At 51.5% G+C, this 17080-nt stretch overlaps 1 protein-coding gene and 1 non-coding gene across 2 annotated transcripts; one reads left to right on the top strand and one right to left on the bottom strand.

Moving 5' to 3' along the window:
• Positions 1-1563: 1563 nt before the first annotated feature.
• Positions 1564-13066, top strand: SLC1A5 (solute carrier family 1 member 5). Its single transcript, XM_068527083.1, is given in 9 exon segments — positions 1564-2776; positions 5101-5143; positions 5586-5633; positions 6840-7006; positions 8870-9103; positions 9893-10087; positions 10236-10370; positions 12204-12381; positions 12383-13066. Coding segments are annotated over 9 exon segments (1635 nt in total). The 5' UTR covers positions 1564-2207; the 3' UTR covers positions 12449-13066.
• A 2639-nt stretch (positions 13067-15705) lies between these two features.
• Positions 15706-15809, bottom strand: LOC137754022 (U6 spliceosomal RNA). Its single transcript, XR_011071700.1, has one exon. It is a non-coding gene; the product is annotated as a U6 spliceosomal RNA (small nuclear RNA).
• Positions 15810-17080: the final 1271 nt, after the last annotated feature.

Below are 17080 nucleotides of genomic sequence, written 5' to 3'. Positions count from 1 at the left end.
GTTAACTTTATTAAGGGCTAACCTATACCCTGTCTAAATGCTTTGAACATGGGATCTCATTTGCTCTTCAGCACCCAAGGAGGTCTGAGCTACTATTATTCTTCCCATTTTACAGATGTGGAAACAGGCTCCTAGAGGCGGTGACTTGCCTAAGGCCCCACAGCTGCTTCAGAAGGAAGCCTCTGAGATGATCACTATCGATCTTCTTTGAGCAAGTGTGAACACCTGATATGTTAGCAGAGAACGGGCCAGGTGGGGAAGGAATTAGGATTTCAACATTGCCAGGAGGAGTAGCCAATCACAGCTGATTTCCTTTAAGGTTAGGGCCTTGAGAGGCAGGCTTGCAAGTCCCAGCCTCCCCAGGTGTGGCCTCAAGGTGAGTGACTTCCTCTTGCCATAAGCCCCACTTTTGCCCATCTGGAGAATGGGTAGAATAGTGGGCCCAACCTCACCAAGCAGTTATGGAGATTCCAGTGGAATCAGGCATGTGCATTTGTCAAAAATCAGCAGATGTCACTTACGGTTTGTGCATTTTGTGAAAAAGAGGACTGCAGACAGGGAATTCCCTGGCGGTCCAGTGGTTAGGAGTCCGTGCTTTCACTGCCCAGGGCGCGGGTTCAGTCCCTGGTCAGGGAACTAAGAGGACCACGTAGAAATATTGAACTCTGATTAATAAATGCATACATACTGAAGTGTTTAGAGGGAAGTGCGCTGGTATCTGCAACTTTGACATGCATCAAAAGGAGGTAAATGGGTGGATGGCTAGAGAGATAGATAAATGGATAGAAATTTTATATAGAAGTACCGTGAAATAATTGTAGACACTAGGTGGTGGGTCTATGGATGTTCACTCTAAAATCCTTTAAACTTTTTTGTAGGTTTGAAATTTTTAATTAATTTTTAATTTTTAATAATTAAAAAAAGGGGGAAATATCTGGTGAAAGCAAAAGCATTAGCACAGTCATTAAACTGAATTATAATTTTTAATGGATGAATTGCAAATTGTGTACCTAGGGGGAAGTGGATTACAATCCAATATAATAACTGCCATTAATTGATACGTGTGGGGCTCTGAACTGAGAACTTTTATTTTGAAAATTATTAACATTATTAAATAAATCACTCCATCTCATTTAACTCTTACACCAATCACGTGAGGGATCTGTATTTTACATTCGAGGAATTGACGAGAAGGGACAAAAGACCGGAATTTAGGGCGGAAGAGGAGTTTCAGGCTAAATTGACTTGCAGACCCGCGGATCACCTGGCACTTTCTAGAGACCCTCGCGCCAGGCACTTTTGTAGCTTATAGGCCCCCAACCCAATACCCTATCCTCCGGCAGGGAAAAGCCTCCTCCCAACGCCCCGCCCCCTTCGGACCCTCCACCCCCACCCCACCCGGACCCCGCCCCTGAATGTAACCATTGTTTTTCTGCCTTCTATCGGGGTGACTTGGCCCTACTCCAGCCAAAGCCCCGCCCTGGAGGGCCCTGAACCCGACCGAGCCAATCGGCACCGGCGGGTTTGTCCCCGTTCTCTCAAGCCTCGCCCCGGGTTCTTAATCCGGGCAGCTTCCGCCAAGCAGTCTCAGAGCCACGCGGCGCGCCCGGGAGGTCCGGCCGATCTCGGCTAACAGCTGATTCTTCCCGGGATCCCGGGCCGCCGCCTTCGGCACCCAGGGGCCCGAATCTTCCCGCCTGGACCCAAGAGCCTGCCCCCCCCCTTCCCGGAGCTCCGTCTTCCGGCCCCCAGACTCAGGCTCCCCAGCTCTCCGTTTCCAGGACCCAGGCACCCCAGGTCCCCGCCTCCCGGATCTGCGCCACCAGGACCTAGCCTCTTGAAGACCTCTGCCGCCTGGGCGCCTTCAGCCTTCCGGAGCCAAGGACCCTAGGTCCCAGCTTGAGAAACTCCCGTCTTCCTAACCCCCAGGGTAAAGAAACCCAGGTGCTCCCACCTCCCAGCTTTCAGCGCCGGGCACAAACGAAGAGCAGAGGAGCCCCAGCGCCCAGCCTAGGGAATCTCAAACACTCCAGCTTCTAAGAGACAAGGAACTTAAGCGCTGTGAACTCACAACTCCAGGGAACCCTCCAAAGTTCCAGCCTCCAGGCTCTGTTAACTCAACAAAGTTTTAAGGAACGAGAGCGTCCTGGGAAGGAGCCCCGAGCGCTCCCAGCTTCCAGGCGCTGAGGAACCCCGGGGCGTTCATCATGGTGGCCGATCCGCCTAAGGGAGACCCCAAGGGGTACGCGGCGGCGGAGCCCACCGCCAACGGTGTCTCGGCGTTGGTCTCCCTAGAGGACCCAGGCTCGGCGAAAGACGGCTGTTGCGGCTCCGGGGACCGGGTGCGCCGCTGCCTTCGCGCCAACCTGCTGGTGCTGCTGACAGTGGTGGCAGTGGTGGCGGGCGTGGCTCTGGGGCTGGGGGTCTCGGGGGCCGGCGGCGCGCTAGCGCTGGGCCCAGCGCGCCTGGAGGCCTTTGCCTTCCCGGGCGAGCTGCTGCTGCGCCTGCTAAAGATGATTATCTTGCCGCTGGTGGTGTGCAGCCTGATCGGCGGCGCGGCCAGCCTGGACCCGAGCGCGCTCGGCCGCCTGGGCGCCTGGGCGCTGCTCTTTTTCCTGGTTACTACAGTGCTAGCGTCGGCGCTCGGCGTGGGCTTGGCGCTCGCACTGCAGCCGGGCGCCGCCTTCGCCGCCATCAACGCCTCGGTCGGGGCCATGGGCTCCGTGGAAGAGGCCCCCAGCAAGGAGGTGCTCGATTCGTTCCTGGATCTTGTGAGGTCAGACCCCGCCCTCCCGGTGGAGGGGTTGGGGGAAGGGGGTGGGTGCTTCAGCCTCGTGGGGAGGGGACGCGTGTTAGGGTTGGCGGGAGTCGCCACGTGGACGGAAGGGGGGTTTTGGGTCCTCCGTGTCCGGGACATCCCCAGGGCCTCAAGGAAGACGGGATGGGATAGTTGGGGGGCGCTCTGGCCCCTTTAGAGTCAGGGTACAGAGGGTGAGAACAGACTCCTGGAGGAGATTTCTAAATATGGGGGCCTGCGTACATAAGCGGGACCCCACAGGAGGGTGATAGGGGCGTGGAAGTCTTATAGAGGGAGAAGTGATGCTTGGTGGGGTTGAGGGTCTCTGCTGTGAGGGGGGGAGGATCCCGAGGGGAACTTGGAAGAGGATCTTTGGGTGGCCAGGGGCCCCAGGATGGGGCTTCTGGGTAAAGGTTTAAGTCCAGTGTCTGGATAAAAGTTCTTGGAGCCCTGGGTAAGGGGCCCCTGCAGGACCTGAAGAGATCAGAATGACCCCCCACCAGGCCCTCTTCCCACGTGGTTCCCCACACCACGTGTCCCCCAGACAAAGCCAGGTCCTTTTTTCAGCCTCTTTTCCCCACCCAGTTCAGCTGGGCAGGACCCTGGCTTCCTCTTTATATGTTCCTGGTAGGTAAGTCCTGCCACCTCCACAAACTTTCCATCCCATTTCCTACTCTGTCTGGTACCCGGCTGCCCTCCCCTTGCACTAGGCTGCCCAGAAAAGGGGCGGATTCTTTTCCTTTGGGCCTCTGCACCCCTCCCCTCAAGAATGGCTCTCTCCCCCCTTTTAAGGAGGGCAGACTGCTGGATCCACATGGCCTTGCCTTTGAGGCCTGCTGATTCAGTGTCTCCAGGTTGGTTGGGGACTTCCTGGAAGTGGGGGAAGGAAATGATGAGTCACGGAACACGGTTCCCCTCAGTCTCTTGGGGCATCAGTGCAGGCCGATATTGGGGGGAGGCTTGGTGTCCAGAAGTTACAGCGGGTGGGCACCTCCTGGCTGGGGGAGATTAGCTGTGTCCTGACCCAGCCCTGGCTGGCCTGGGTGGGTACGGGCCGACCTGCAGACGGGCACACCCACTTGAAGTTTGTTTATGTGTGCAAGCTTCCCCGTTGTGCCCACATCCATGTAACTCATTTGGCCAGCCACTCGGGGACTTAGCTGAAGCATCTCAGAGCCACCCAACTTTATAAGCCACTGACACAACTGGACACGGGCACGCAGACGCTCACTGATGCCACTGACCACACCAACATGTGGAACACTGCCTAAACACAGCTCAAGAGCACATACACACTCACATACATGCCTACAGGGCCACACACCAACAGGGTCACACATGTCTGAACACTAACCTGCGCCCCCCAACCGGATACCAACACCTGATAAACTACCAACCACCACCAGCAGCTGTGCACCCACGTCTTTGGTGAGAGGGAGGATCCGAGGTTGCCGAGCGGTTCGGACTGTGGCACCAGCTGGCCGGTTTCAAATCCCAGTTTTGCCACTTCCTAATGGCAAGTTTCTTCACCTGTCAGTGCCTCAGCTTCCTTTTTTGTGAAATGGGGATAATAGTGCATGGCCCTGTAGGGCTGTCAGGAGAATTAAATGAGTTGATTTATATAAAGCACTTAGTACAGCGCCCGTAGTCACCGTGGCTGTTATTTTTGTCTTGCCCTGAGGCACACGGGGCCACTGTCCGACTCCCTCACATGCTCAGTGGCGTTTAATGCACGCTGCTGCACACTTAATCACACCCAGACACCCTCACACAAGAGTGACTGCATAAACACAAAGGCGCATTCACAACAACACAGTCAGTCCTTGTCACTTTCTCACCACCTCTTCCCTAACACACCCAGATCTTTCCCACAGCCTGCAACCCACCAGCCAGCCCCCAGGGCCAGCCCTTTCCTCAGCCCTCCCAGGCCTCCAGGAGGAAGTGGCTGATGCAAGATGGCCAGAGTATTGAGGGTGCTGAGTGTGGGGTGGAGCCAGGCCCCGTAACCCTGCCTCAGCCTGCCTTGGGAAGCTGGCATTCCTCACCTTCAATCCACATTCCCTTGGGGCTAGAACACCAGCCTCCTGGGCCCCAGGATTCCAGCTGAGACTCTGCACACCCTGGAAAGATGTGCAGGCCCAGGTCCATCTCTGCCTGGCTGAACCTGGCTGAGGCATGGGTGAGGACCACATTTGGGTACAGATGGGGCCTCCAAGGTTCCCCTCACCCCAAGAGGCCAACCCAGCCCCCCTGACCTCCTCCTGTGGTATCTAATACTCCCCCCACCATGTTTATCTCTGCAGAAATATCTTCCCCTCCAACCTGGTGTCCGCAGCCTTCCGCTCAGTGAGTCCTCTGGGGTGTCCCTCAGGGTTGGGGGGTGGGCAGGGAGGGAGACAGCCAGTTCCAGCCCCTTGGTGCCTGATTTTGGGTGGTGCCTGGGAAAATGCACGTGCCCACGTATTTACAGGCCATACTGCAGGGCTCCTGGGTGATTTCTGAATGAAACCCATCCACGCCCCTCATGAGAATATGGGTTCTGAGCCTCCTCTGGGTTCTAATTCTAGCTGTGTGACCCTGAGCAAGTGCCTTTACCTCTCTGAGCCTCAGTTTCCACCTCTGGAAAATGGGGGTATGAATAGTCCTACTGCAGCAGGGTTGCTGGTGGGATGGAATGAGATCACGTTTAAGGGAAGCTTAGGGTGGGCTTTGAGTATTGTCAGTGCCAGGACGGGGTGGGGGAGCCTCGATGACAATTGATGCTGACTCTTCCCAACCCCACCTGCAGTACGCTACCTCCTATAAGGAGAGATTGTTCAGCGGAACCCAGGTGAAGGTAAGAGCTGGGAAGGCGGTGGGGGGTCCTGCACCTTGGTTTTTCCATTGTGTTCTTACCCTGGTCTCGTCTGCCCTCTGGGTCTTCTTTTTTATTTATTATTTTTATTTTTGGCTGTGTTGGGTCTTCGTTGCTGTGCTCTCTAGTTGTGGCGAGCGGGGGCTACTCTTTGTTGCGGTGCGCGGGCTTCTCATTGCGGTGGCTTCTCTTCTTGCGGAGCACGGGCTCTAGGTGCGCGGACTTCAGTAGTTGTGGCACGTGGGCTCAGTAGTTGTGGCTCGCAGGCTCTAGAGCACAGGCTCAGTAGTTGTGGCGCACGGGCTTAGTTGCTCTGCAGCACGTGGGATCTTCCCGGACCAGGGCTCGAACCCGTGTCCCCTGCATTGGCAGGCGATTCTGAACCACTGCACCACCAGGGAAGTCGCCTGGGTCTTCTAACATTTGGGCGCAATCTGTTTTAAACTCTCCGAAGCCCCTCCCCAATTTCTGTCTTTTCTGCCTTTCTGGAATCTCCATTTTGCCCTCTCTTCTCCCTCCGCACAGCCACACTCAGGTCCAGGCTCCTCTTTTCCCCTCCCTTCCCACCCCCTCCCGCCCACCTTCAACCTGGCAGCTGGAGTAGTCTTTCCAAAGCACAAACCTGACCCAGCCTCTCTCCTGCCTAAAGCCCTGTCATATTCCCTAGTGCCCTCGGAAGAAAGCCTAGGCTCCTCGCCATAGTCCCCGGGGCCCCTGTGAGGTCCTGCCCCTGCCCATCTGCCCACCCAGCCTCATCCTGTGACTCTGCCTGGCCCATTCTGCTCCAGCCACAGTGAATTCCTTTCTGTTCTTTGAATGCCTAAGTTAGAGTCATTTCAAGGTTGTTGCATATTGTTACCTCTCTCTAGAAGAGGTAACAATACCCCTCCCCTCCCTTTACCTTGTTCGCTCCAGGTCTTAGCCCCTTCCTCCAGGAAGCCCTCCCTGATTCCCCTCCTCCAAGCTTGGCAGCACAACCTTCCTTGGTTCCCATACTCCCCTGGGTTCCCCCGTCCCAGCCCTGTCCACTCTGGATGGTCCCTGGACCCGGACTGTGAGCCTTGGGAGGATGGGGCCTGGGGAATGGTCTTGTCTCTGCTGGGTCCCAGCAGTGCGCAGGACAGGCCCTCAGTCACTGGGCAGGTTGACTGAATGGCCCCGCCCATCCCCATGTGTTCTTGCCCAAAGGTGCCCGTGGGGGGTGAGGTGGAGGGTATGAACATCCTGGGCCTGGTGGTGTTTGCCATCGTCTTTGGCGTCGCCCTGCGGAAGCTGGGGCCTGAGGGAGAGCTGCTCATCCGCTTCTTCAACTCCTTCAACGATGCCACCATGGTGCTGGTCTCCTGGATCATGTGGTAAGTGGTGGGAGAGGGGGCTGGTGCGGCGGGGTGGGGCAATCCTCTGTCTGCTCCTTCGAACCAGACGGCCTAGATTCAAATCCAGCATCGACTATTCCCTGGCTATGTGACTTCAGGCAAGTGACTTACTCTCTCTGTGCCTCAGTTTCCTCGTCTATAAGGTGAGGACAGTGCTGTATGCCGTGAGAGCTAAGACCGATCCTGGAACCTTCTTGATCCTATTGGAAGGTGATAAAAAGACCGCCGAGCTGTGGCCGCAGCCTGGCTAACGCATCTCAGTTTCCGAGATTTCAGTGTCATCAAATGTTTGCCTTTGGATCAATAATGGAAAATAGTGCCTGCTTTATAGGGTTATAATGAAGATGAAATGAGTGACTGAGGTGTAAGTAAAGCACTTAGAAAGTGTTTTAAACGTCTAGCACCTACTGAGCATTCAGTTAATGTCAGCTACGATTATCACCATTATGTATGAGCTTTTGTTAAATGGCCTCAGATAACGAGGGAAAAAAACACGTGCAGAGGCCTTCGGCTTCACCCTTGCCACCTCCCCTGTCTCATCTCCACATGGTATCACACTGATTCTCAGGACCCATCCTGGGTCAGAAGGTCAGAAATCAGGAGGTGGGTTAGGGCTGCTGCATTTTTACCAAATCTCCCCCCACCCCAACCCTGATTCCAGGGTAGCTGACATCTAAGAAGCTGCTGTGTGGAACTAATAGAAACACTTGGTGTGTGGGTAAGAGCAGGCTGTGCAGCTGGGCAGCCTGAGTTCCTATCCCGGCGCTACTACTACTTCCCAGCTGTGTGCCCTACGACAAGTTACTTATCCCGCCGTGCCTCAGTTTCCCCATCTGGAAAACGGCGTTGATAGTACCAGGCACGAGTGAGTTAATACATGTAAAGTTCTTGGGACAGTGCCTGACCTATAGCGTGCCTACAGTAAACAAGCTTAGCTAATATTTGTCAAGTACTTGTATAATTTCTGGGCACATCTCACTGGCTAGAACTTGGGCATTTGGCCAAACCTAGGTGCACAGGTGGCTGGGAAATGGTGCTTTTCTTCTGTAACTAAAGAGGAGAAGGGGTTTGGAGACAAGTAGCCATAGCGATCAGGCAATCAAGGAAGTGATGTTGGGAGCCCTCCTGGCTGGGAGACATATGCAACCCCTGGGATCTTCCCTCCAGGAGAGGGTGATAATAAATCCCAGTGGAAGTCTATAGACTTCACTTATTGTGTACAAACAGCTTTCAGCTAATTTCAACTGGCATCTCATTTCATCCTCCCAAGATTCCTATGAGGTTGGTAGCATTATGGCCCCCGTTTTACAGACCTATTTGATTTTAATTCAATGATAGCGGCAAGAGACTCAAAATAGGAGCTCCCTTGTGGGGTTGTGGTGAAGATTCAATCCCGTTCAAGGGCTCGGCACATCATAAATGCTTCATACCTGGGAGTTGTCATTAAGACATGAGCCACGGTTATTATTTTTCATGGTGAGAGAGTGTATTGGTTTATGTCATATTAGCTGCTGTAACAAACCAACCCAGAAAATGTAAATGATATGCATGGTGGGTGTTTCTTTCCTGGTCATGTGTTAAGTCCAAATCTGGTGGGTGACTCTACTCCAAGTGGTCGATGGAACCACCACCCAAACTCCTTTTATCTCCCAGTGGCACTATGTTCAAGGGGAGAGAATGGAGGATGGCAGGGGAGGTGCCCGAACATCAGCCCACATTGCTGTGGGCGCTTCCTGACTTTGAGGGAGGCTGAGAAATGTGGTCAGGCCATGTGCTCAGCACAATGCCTGGCCCTGGGTGGGCACATGGTCAGAGGTGGCAATCTGTCTCCTGGGTAATTAGGTATGCCCCTGTGGGCATCTTGTTCCTGGTGGCCGGCAAGATCGTGGAGATGGAGGACGTGGGGATGCTCTTCGCCAGTCTCGGCAAATACATCCTGTGCTGCCTGCTTGGCCACGCCATCCATGGGCTCCTGGTGCTGCCCCTCATCTACTTCTTCTTCACCCGCAAGAACCCCTACCGGTTCCTGTGGGGCATCATGACGCCGCTGGCCACTGCCTTCGGGACCTCCTCCAGGTGTGACCTTGGGGCAGACCAGGGCAGAGTTTTTAAGCTTAAGGGGCCTGGAGCAGGCATCAGATGTCTAAAGACCCCTGAAATTTTGTCTAGGGACATGGGATCTGGGTACAGGGAACCCCCCCACCCCAATTAGGAAACTACTGCCTTGGAGATTTATTCCTCCCCTCCTGAGAACCCCTCCCCACCCCAAGGCCTGGCCTTGGGGGACTCCAGTGCTTTACCCTGGATCCAACCTCTAAAAGCTCCTTCCACCTCTCCTGAGTAGTTTGTCCATCTCTGCTGGCCCTGTCCCCTCAGGATCCAACCCTCCCTATAACAGCATCCCCAAGAGTATAGTAATTCTTAGTCGAGGTCTGTTATTGGTAGAGATGGGGAAGGGGTGTGAGTCAGTGAGCGCTCAGACATTCTAGAATTTAGTTATGAATTTTTATGTGTATTTTAAGGAGTAGCCGTTGGTAATCTCCCAGGGGTCCAAGACTCCCTATATTTTGGAATGCTTCCATTCTGTGGGATCCCTAGTGCCTTGTGGCTCTGAGACGAGAAGGGCATGGCGAGCCGGGGAGGGCTAAGGGGTGTGGGTGGAGGCCCGGGGTCGTGGGAAGCAGAGGTCTAGGCTGGTGGGCAGAGCTTGCGCCTGAGATGAGGTGCTGTGTGGGCGGGGCCTGGTCCGGGGGATGGTCAGGGGAATGGTCAGGGGAGGTAGGGGGTGTGGCTTGGGCGGTGGGCGGGGCCGGGTCGGGCTGGCCGGGTGAGCTCGCGCTAACTCACATCTGCGGTCCCTCGCAGCTCCGCCACGCTGCCGCTGATGATGAAGTGCGTGGAGGAGAAGAACGGCGTGGCCAAGCACATCAGCCGCTTCATTCTGCCCATCGGTGCCACTGTCAACATGGACGGTGCCGCGCTCTTCCAGTGTGTGGCTGCAGTGTTTATTGCACAGCTCAATCAGCGATCCTTGGACTTCGTGAAGATTATCACTATCCTGTGAGTGCGGGGGGGGGCTGCGGCTAGGACCCTCAAGGCACCTGACCCCTCCCTTGAGAATGGACACGACCTGGGAGGAGCAGCCCCACCCCCACAGCTTCTCCCATTACCGAGCGGCCTCTCCCTGACCTCTCCTCTCCTCCCCCAGGGTCACCGCCACAGCATCCAGTGTGGGCGCCGCGGGCATCCCCGCTGGAGGTGTCCTCACTCTGGCCATCATCCTCGAGGCGGTCAGCCTGCCGGTTCACGACATCTCCTTGATCTTGGCTGTGGACTGGCTAGTGTGAGTGTGGTTCGGGGGTTCAGGGGGCTCAGGGGTACTCCTGAGAAAGGGGATGAGCAAGAGGGTCATTGAGAGCCTCTGAGCAGAAGAGAGGAAGGAAGGGGTTCTAGAAGAAAGGGGAGGGGACCTTACCTTGAGTATTCCAATCAGAGGGAAGAAAGGGATCTTTGGGGTTCCAAGAGGAACCCCAGAAAGGTAGCATGTCCCAGTGGTTAATAGAGCAGACTCTTAGACCAGGCTCCCAGAGCCACTGTTGCTAGCTATAATGACCTTGGGCAAGTACTTAATCTCCCTGTGTCTCAGTTTCTCCATCTGTAAAATGGAGAGAATAGTTTCTCCTGGAGGATTAGATGACTTAATACATGCAGCTTTCTTAGAACAGCTACTTAGAACAGTAAGTAGAAAATGCTACGTAATTGTTAGCTATCATGATTAAGCTGTTAAGAGCGTAAAAGATTAGAACACAGTCTGGCTTCAAAAGTTAAATAGTTACCATGTGTCTTAGCAATACCACTCCTAGGTTTAAACCCAAGAGAATTGAAAACATGTCCACAAAAACTTGTACATGAATGTTCACAGCAGCACTTTTTTTTTTTTAATTCAACACCTTTTTAAAAAAATTAATTAATTTACTTATTTGGCTGAGTCAGGTCTTAGTTGTGGCACGCGGGCTCTCTAATGGTGCATGGGTTCTAGAGCACAGGCTCAGTAGTTGCGGCACATGGGCTTAGTTGCCCCGAGGCATGTGGGATCTTAGTTCCCTGACCAGGCATCGAACCTGCGTCCCCTGCATTGGAAGGCAGAGTCTTAACCACTGGACCACCAGGGAAATCCCCATAGCAGCACTATTCATAATAGCGAACAGGTGGAAACAACCCAAATACCTATCAATTGATGAATGGATAAACAAAGTGTCATATGTCCACACAATGGAATATTATTCAGCAATAAAATGGAATACATACTACATACATACTACAACATATGACCCTTGAAAATATTATGCTACGTGAAAGAAGCCAGACAAAAAGGACCACATTGTATATGATTCCATTTATATGAACTGTTCAGAATAGGCAAATCTATAGACAGAAGGTAGATTAGTGGTTGCTAGGCCTGGGGGATGGGAGGAAATGGGGGATAACTGCTTAATGGGTACGAGGGTTTCTTTCTGGAGTGATGAAAATATTCCGGAATCAAATAGTGGTGATTGTTGCACAACTCTGAATAAACTAAAAAGCACTGGGTTGTATTCTTTTAAAGGGTGAATTTTATGGTATGTGAATTGTATCTCAATTTTTTTAAATGGCACACACACCCACACAAAAAGTATATAAAGAGGAAGGAAAAAGATCCTGAGGATTCTAGGGAGGAGAAGGGCCTGAGGGAGAACTTAGTATTTCAGAAGAAGAAAGAGGCATTGATGGGTCTTCTGGGGCCCCAAGGAAAGGGAGGCGTGATTTTTTGAGGTTCCAGAAGGAACAAATCTTGTATTTGATTGGAAGAAGGATCTTTGGGGATCCAGGGAGGATGGAGGAGATCTTTGGGGTTCTAAGGCAGAGAAAGCCGCCTGATGGGACACTTGGGATTCTAGGGGAAGGAAGGTGGGTAGGAGGCTTCTGGGGTTCTAGAGGAAGAGATCTTTAAGGTTCTAGAGGAAGGGATATTTGGGATCCTGGGAGGATGGAGGGATGAGCTCCTAAGAGGAGTAGAACAGGGTTCTGGGAAGGAGGGCATGATGGGGACTTGAAGGTAACCGGCAGGGAAAGGGGAGAGAGTTGGGCCCTGACCCTTCCCCTCCCACTCACTTCCCCCTCACTGTTCCCCCTTCAGGGACCGGTCCTGTACTGTCCTCAACGTGGAAGGTGACGCCTTTGGGGCAGGACTCCTCCAAAGTTACGTGGATCGCACAGAGTCCCACAGTTCAGTGCCCGAGCTGATCCAGGTGAAGAGTGAGGTGCCCTTGGCCGTGCAGCCGGTCCTCACCGAGGAAGGGAGCCCTCTCCTCAAACGCTGTCCAGGACCTGCTGGGGCCGCTGACACCTGTGAGAAGGAATCAGTCATGTAAATCCCAGTAGGGACCTTCCCTGCCCCAGTGCGGGGGATGCTTTGGACATTGGAATCATGCGGCATGGATGAACGGACACACAGGGCCTCTTGGAGAGTCCCGCCCACACGCTCGGGGAGCCACAGGCCTCAGCTTCCCTCCCAGCCATGAGATCTGGGAGGCCTCGCTGCTGGGGTATATGCGTTTGCTTGTGTGTGTGTGACTGTCTGTCCCCAAATCTCCCCAGTCCTCAACTCCTGTCCCCACCCAAGGCTAGGAAACAGCAAGATGGAGAAGTAGCGGCCTCCACACCCCATCCTGGGAGCCTGCATGGCCTCGTGTCTCAGGGCACAGGGCACCATGGGAAATTCTTCCCTCTTCGAACAGAAGGATGTTCTGACAGGTTGCTGGCTCCTTTGATGGTTATTTTGGTGGCTGTACCTCTAGCTGTGCGTGTGTGTGTGTGTGCGTGTGTGTGTGTGTGTGTTTTCTGTGACTCTCCACGGTACAATCCCACCCTGTCCCCAGGCCCTCTCTTCCCTTCACAGTAACAGAAACACTCCCGGGAACCCTGAGGGGAGACTGAGGACACACACTGCTGTTACTCCAGAGGATGTTTTTCAGCAATAAAATTGTCAAGTATATCTAATCAGATGTTTTCAAGAATTTGACTAAAAGTGCTAGCCACACAGAAAACAACAAACAACAACAACAAAATGATAAATTGGACTTCATTGAAATAAAATATCTGTTCATCAAAAAACACGCAGCCAAAAAATAAAAAAATATATATGCACACACAACACTGTTGGAAACCACAGTGAGATACCACTGCACACACTTATTGGCATGGCAACAAACAAAAGCAATACCAAGTGCTGATGAGAATGTGGAACTGGACAGAGCCCATGCATCGCTGGTGGGAATGCAAAATGGTCCGGTCACTTTGGAAAGTCACTGGGCAGTTGCTTATAAAAACTGGGCACTTTAATAGCAAAGTGTATTTTAAAATATCTACTTACCATGGGGCTCATGAGTCCCGCTCCTGGGTATTGACCCAAGAGAAATGAAAGCTCCTATTCACACAAAAGCTGGTACACAAGTGTTATAGCTACTCTCTGTAATTGCCAAAATTTAGAAACAAATCAATTGGATTAGCTGGTACAATCATCATTTGATGGAAGCCTGCTGGGCAAAAAAAGTATTGATATACTCAACACGATGCATCTCACAGATAACATTTTGAGTGAAAGGAACCAGAAATAGGACATGCCTTATAATTCCATTTATAAATGAAGGTCTAGAACAGGCTAAACTGGTCTATGGTGAGAGAAATCAGAACAATGGTGACCTACAAGGATCTATATATAGATCAGGAGAGGGCACAAGGGAGCTTTCTATGACACAGCAAACGTCCTATATCTTGATATGACTGATGCTTACACAGATGTAAACATTTGGAAAAATAAACTAACCAGTACACTTAAGATGTGTGCATTCTATACCCTAGGCATGTTAGCTTCCAGTTAAAAATTTTGTACTACCTGTGGTAAATTCATTTCCGACTATAACCACCTCCATAGGAATGCAGTTACCCCTTGATAACTCTCACTATCCTGATAGTCCCAATAATGACTCGCTCTTTTTTTTTATTTAAACCCCCAATTTGCTGTTCGAATCAAAAACCTGTTCTGCAACTGTTTTCAGTTCTATTTGAGTCCCGGACGCGGACGACACCAGTCAAGACTCACCTCTTCTAACAGGATCCTGTCTTGTGCATTGTTTTTTGTTTGTTTGTTTTTTTAAATAGAAATCCATTTTTAATTAATTTATTTTATTTATTTATTTTTAGCTGCGTTGGGTCTTCGTTGCTGCACGTGGGCTTTCTCTAGTTGTGTTGAGCGGGGGCTACTCTTCGTTGCGGTGCGCGGGCTTCTCACTGCAGTAGCTTCTCTTGTCGCGGAGCATGGCCTCTAGGCGCGTGGGCTTCAGCAGCTGTGGCACGCGGGCTCAGTAGTTGTGGCTTGCGGGCTCTAGAGCGCAGGCTCAGTCGTTGTGGCGCACGGGCTTAGTTGCTCCGCGCCATGTGGGATCTTCCCAGACCAGGGCTCGAACCCGTGTCCCCTGCATTGGCAGGCGGATTCTTAACCACTGCACCACCAGGGAAGCCCTTGTGCATTGTTGAAGCATGTTACTTGTGACTGATATTCTCTCCCCCTTCCTAGGTCCCTATGTAGACTTCTGCCAGGTGCCTGGAGGCACCACCAATTATAGATGTTACAGCTTTAGCACCTTTTTTGGGTTTATTTAGTTACTTCTCCTGATCATTGCTGTGTGGCAGGGAAATATCATTCATATCTGATTCTGTGCAAATTTGTGTATTGCACACAAACATAGCCACTAATGAGTTCATTAAGTGTTGAATAAATTAAGTAATTGTTTTCAATGATTTCTATTATGCCAGAAGCCTTAGTGGGTTGTTACAGAAGTGTTTAATAAGAGTGTTAAATGATATTTGGGGAAATCAGTTGGGGTTTTTGGATGGAGCTAGGAGTGCATTATTTTCCTCACTTGAAATAGCTGTTTACTGCCCAATTTTCTATTTCATGCTTTTGGGAGAATGGATGAGATTTAGATGTTGAGGGATGCCTGTTTAAAGAGATACACACCTACATATGTAATATTTTGCATGTACAATCTATGTAGAAAATCTATGTACATACAACTGGGCCATGTTCCACCAAACAGTACTTACCCATTTTTAAATTTTCTTAAAATTTTTTTTAATTAAAAAAAATTTTTTTTTATTTTGGCCACGCTGTGCGGCTTGCAGGATCTTAGTTCCTCGACCAGGGATTGAACCCGGGCCATGGCAGTGAAAGTGCAGAGTCCCAACCACTGGACCGCCAGGGAATTCCCACTTACCAAATTTTTTCTATTCCATTTTTTAAAATTGAAGTATAGTTGATTTACAATGTTGTGTTAATTTCTGATGTACAGCAGAGTGATTCATTTACACACACACACACATATATATATATATATATATATACACACATTCTTTTTCATATTCTTTTCTATTATGGTTTATCACAGGATATTGAACATAATTCCCCATGCTATACAGTAGGACCTTGTTTATCCATTCTATACATTACCAGTTTGCATCTGCTAATCCCAAACTCTCACCCATCTCTCCCACACCCCCTGCCCCCTTGGTAACCACAAGTCTGTTCTCTATGTTTGTGAGTGTGTTTCGTAGATAGGTTCATTTGTGTCATATTTTAGAAAAATATGGAACGCTTCACGAATTTGCGTGTCTTCCCTGTGCAGGGGCCAAGCTAATCTCTGTACCATTCCAATTTTAGTGTATGTGCTGCCAAAGCAAGCACTCTATTCCATTTTTTAAAACTGCTGAGCACATGCCATTAGTTTGCCTAAAATGCTGATCTAGGGGCTTCCCTGGTGGCGCAGTGGTTGAGAGTCTGCCTGCCAGTGCAGGGGACACGGGTTCGAGCCCTGGTCTGGGAAGATCCCACATGCCGCGGAGCAACTAGGCCCGTGAGCCACAACTACTGAGCCTGCGCGTCTGGAGCCTGTGCTCCGCAACAAGAGAGGCCGCGATAGTGAGAGGCCCACGCACCACGATGAAGAGTGGTCCCCGGTTGCCGCAACTAGAGAAAGCCCTCGCACAGAAGCGAAGACCCAACACAGCCATAAATAAAATAAATAAATATTAAAATATATATATATATATATATATTAAAAAATGCTGATCTAGGCCATATAGAAAGACTGGAACCATCTCAAGCCTCCTCGGTATTGACAGGGCCTCAAGTGACTCCCAGACCCTGTCCCCACTAGGATGTGCACTCCAGGAGGGAGCCACCTTTGTCCTGCTCACAGCTGTATGTCCAGAGCACAGCAGAGGTCCTGGCACATAGTAGGTCCTCAATATTTGCAGAAGGAATGAGTTGGGCTCCAGCTACAGAGCCTCCTCGCCATAAGAGGCTGTTACCCTGGTGCAGATCCCGCTTCTGCTACCTACCAGCTATGTGACTTCGGGCAAGCACTGCCAGGTGTCACCATCTGGTGACAATGGCTCTGTTACGCCTCACCCAAAGGCCGCTGATGAAGGTTACATAAGAGCAGAAGAAAAAAGCCCTGGAGGGCCACTCTCTGGAGCCTAGCCTCCATCTCTCTCCCCCTTTCTCCCCTGCCCCACCCACTCCTATTATTGGGACACCCCTCTTGCTTTTTCCCAAGGAGCCTGGCGTGGGAGGAAGGGCTCGGGCTGGCCTTGGATTGGGCTTGGGCCTGGGTTCAAGCTCAGAGTGACAGTCTGGCGGGCAGGCAGCGACATGACTCAGCTTTGTCTTCTAGTGACAGATCAATGTTTCTAGACCATTTGGCCCCTCTCCGCCATCTGCTTTTTGGGGGTCAACATTATTGAGGTATAATTTACATACTATAAATTGCATCCGTCAAAGCAGACAACAGGATGGGTTTTGACAGATACATACATGCTTGAAAAACCACCACCACAATCAAAACACACAGCATTCCTACCTGCCCCCAAACTTCCTTGTGCTCCTTTGTTGTCTTTCCCACCATCCCCTCCCAGGCCCAGGCCACCACTGATCTGCTTTTGGTCCCTAAGGAT

This window comes from Eschrichtius robustus, chromosome 19, assembly GCF_028021215.1.
Source record: "Eschrichtius robustus isolate mEscRob2 chromosome 19, mEscRob2.pri, whole genome shotgun sequence".
NCBI classification, from domain to species: domain Eukaryota; kingdom Metazoa; phylum Chordata; class Mammalia; order Artiodactyla; family Eschrichtiidae; genus Eschrichtius; species Eschrichtius robustus.
Note: the sequence above shows the minus strand (reverse complement) of the source record. Positions and strands in the feature narration are given on the sequence as shown.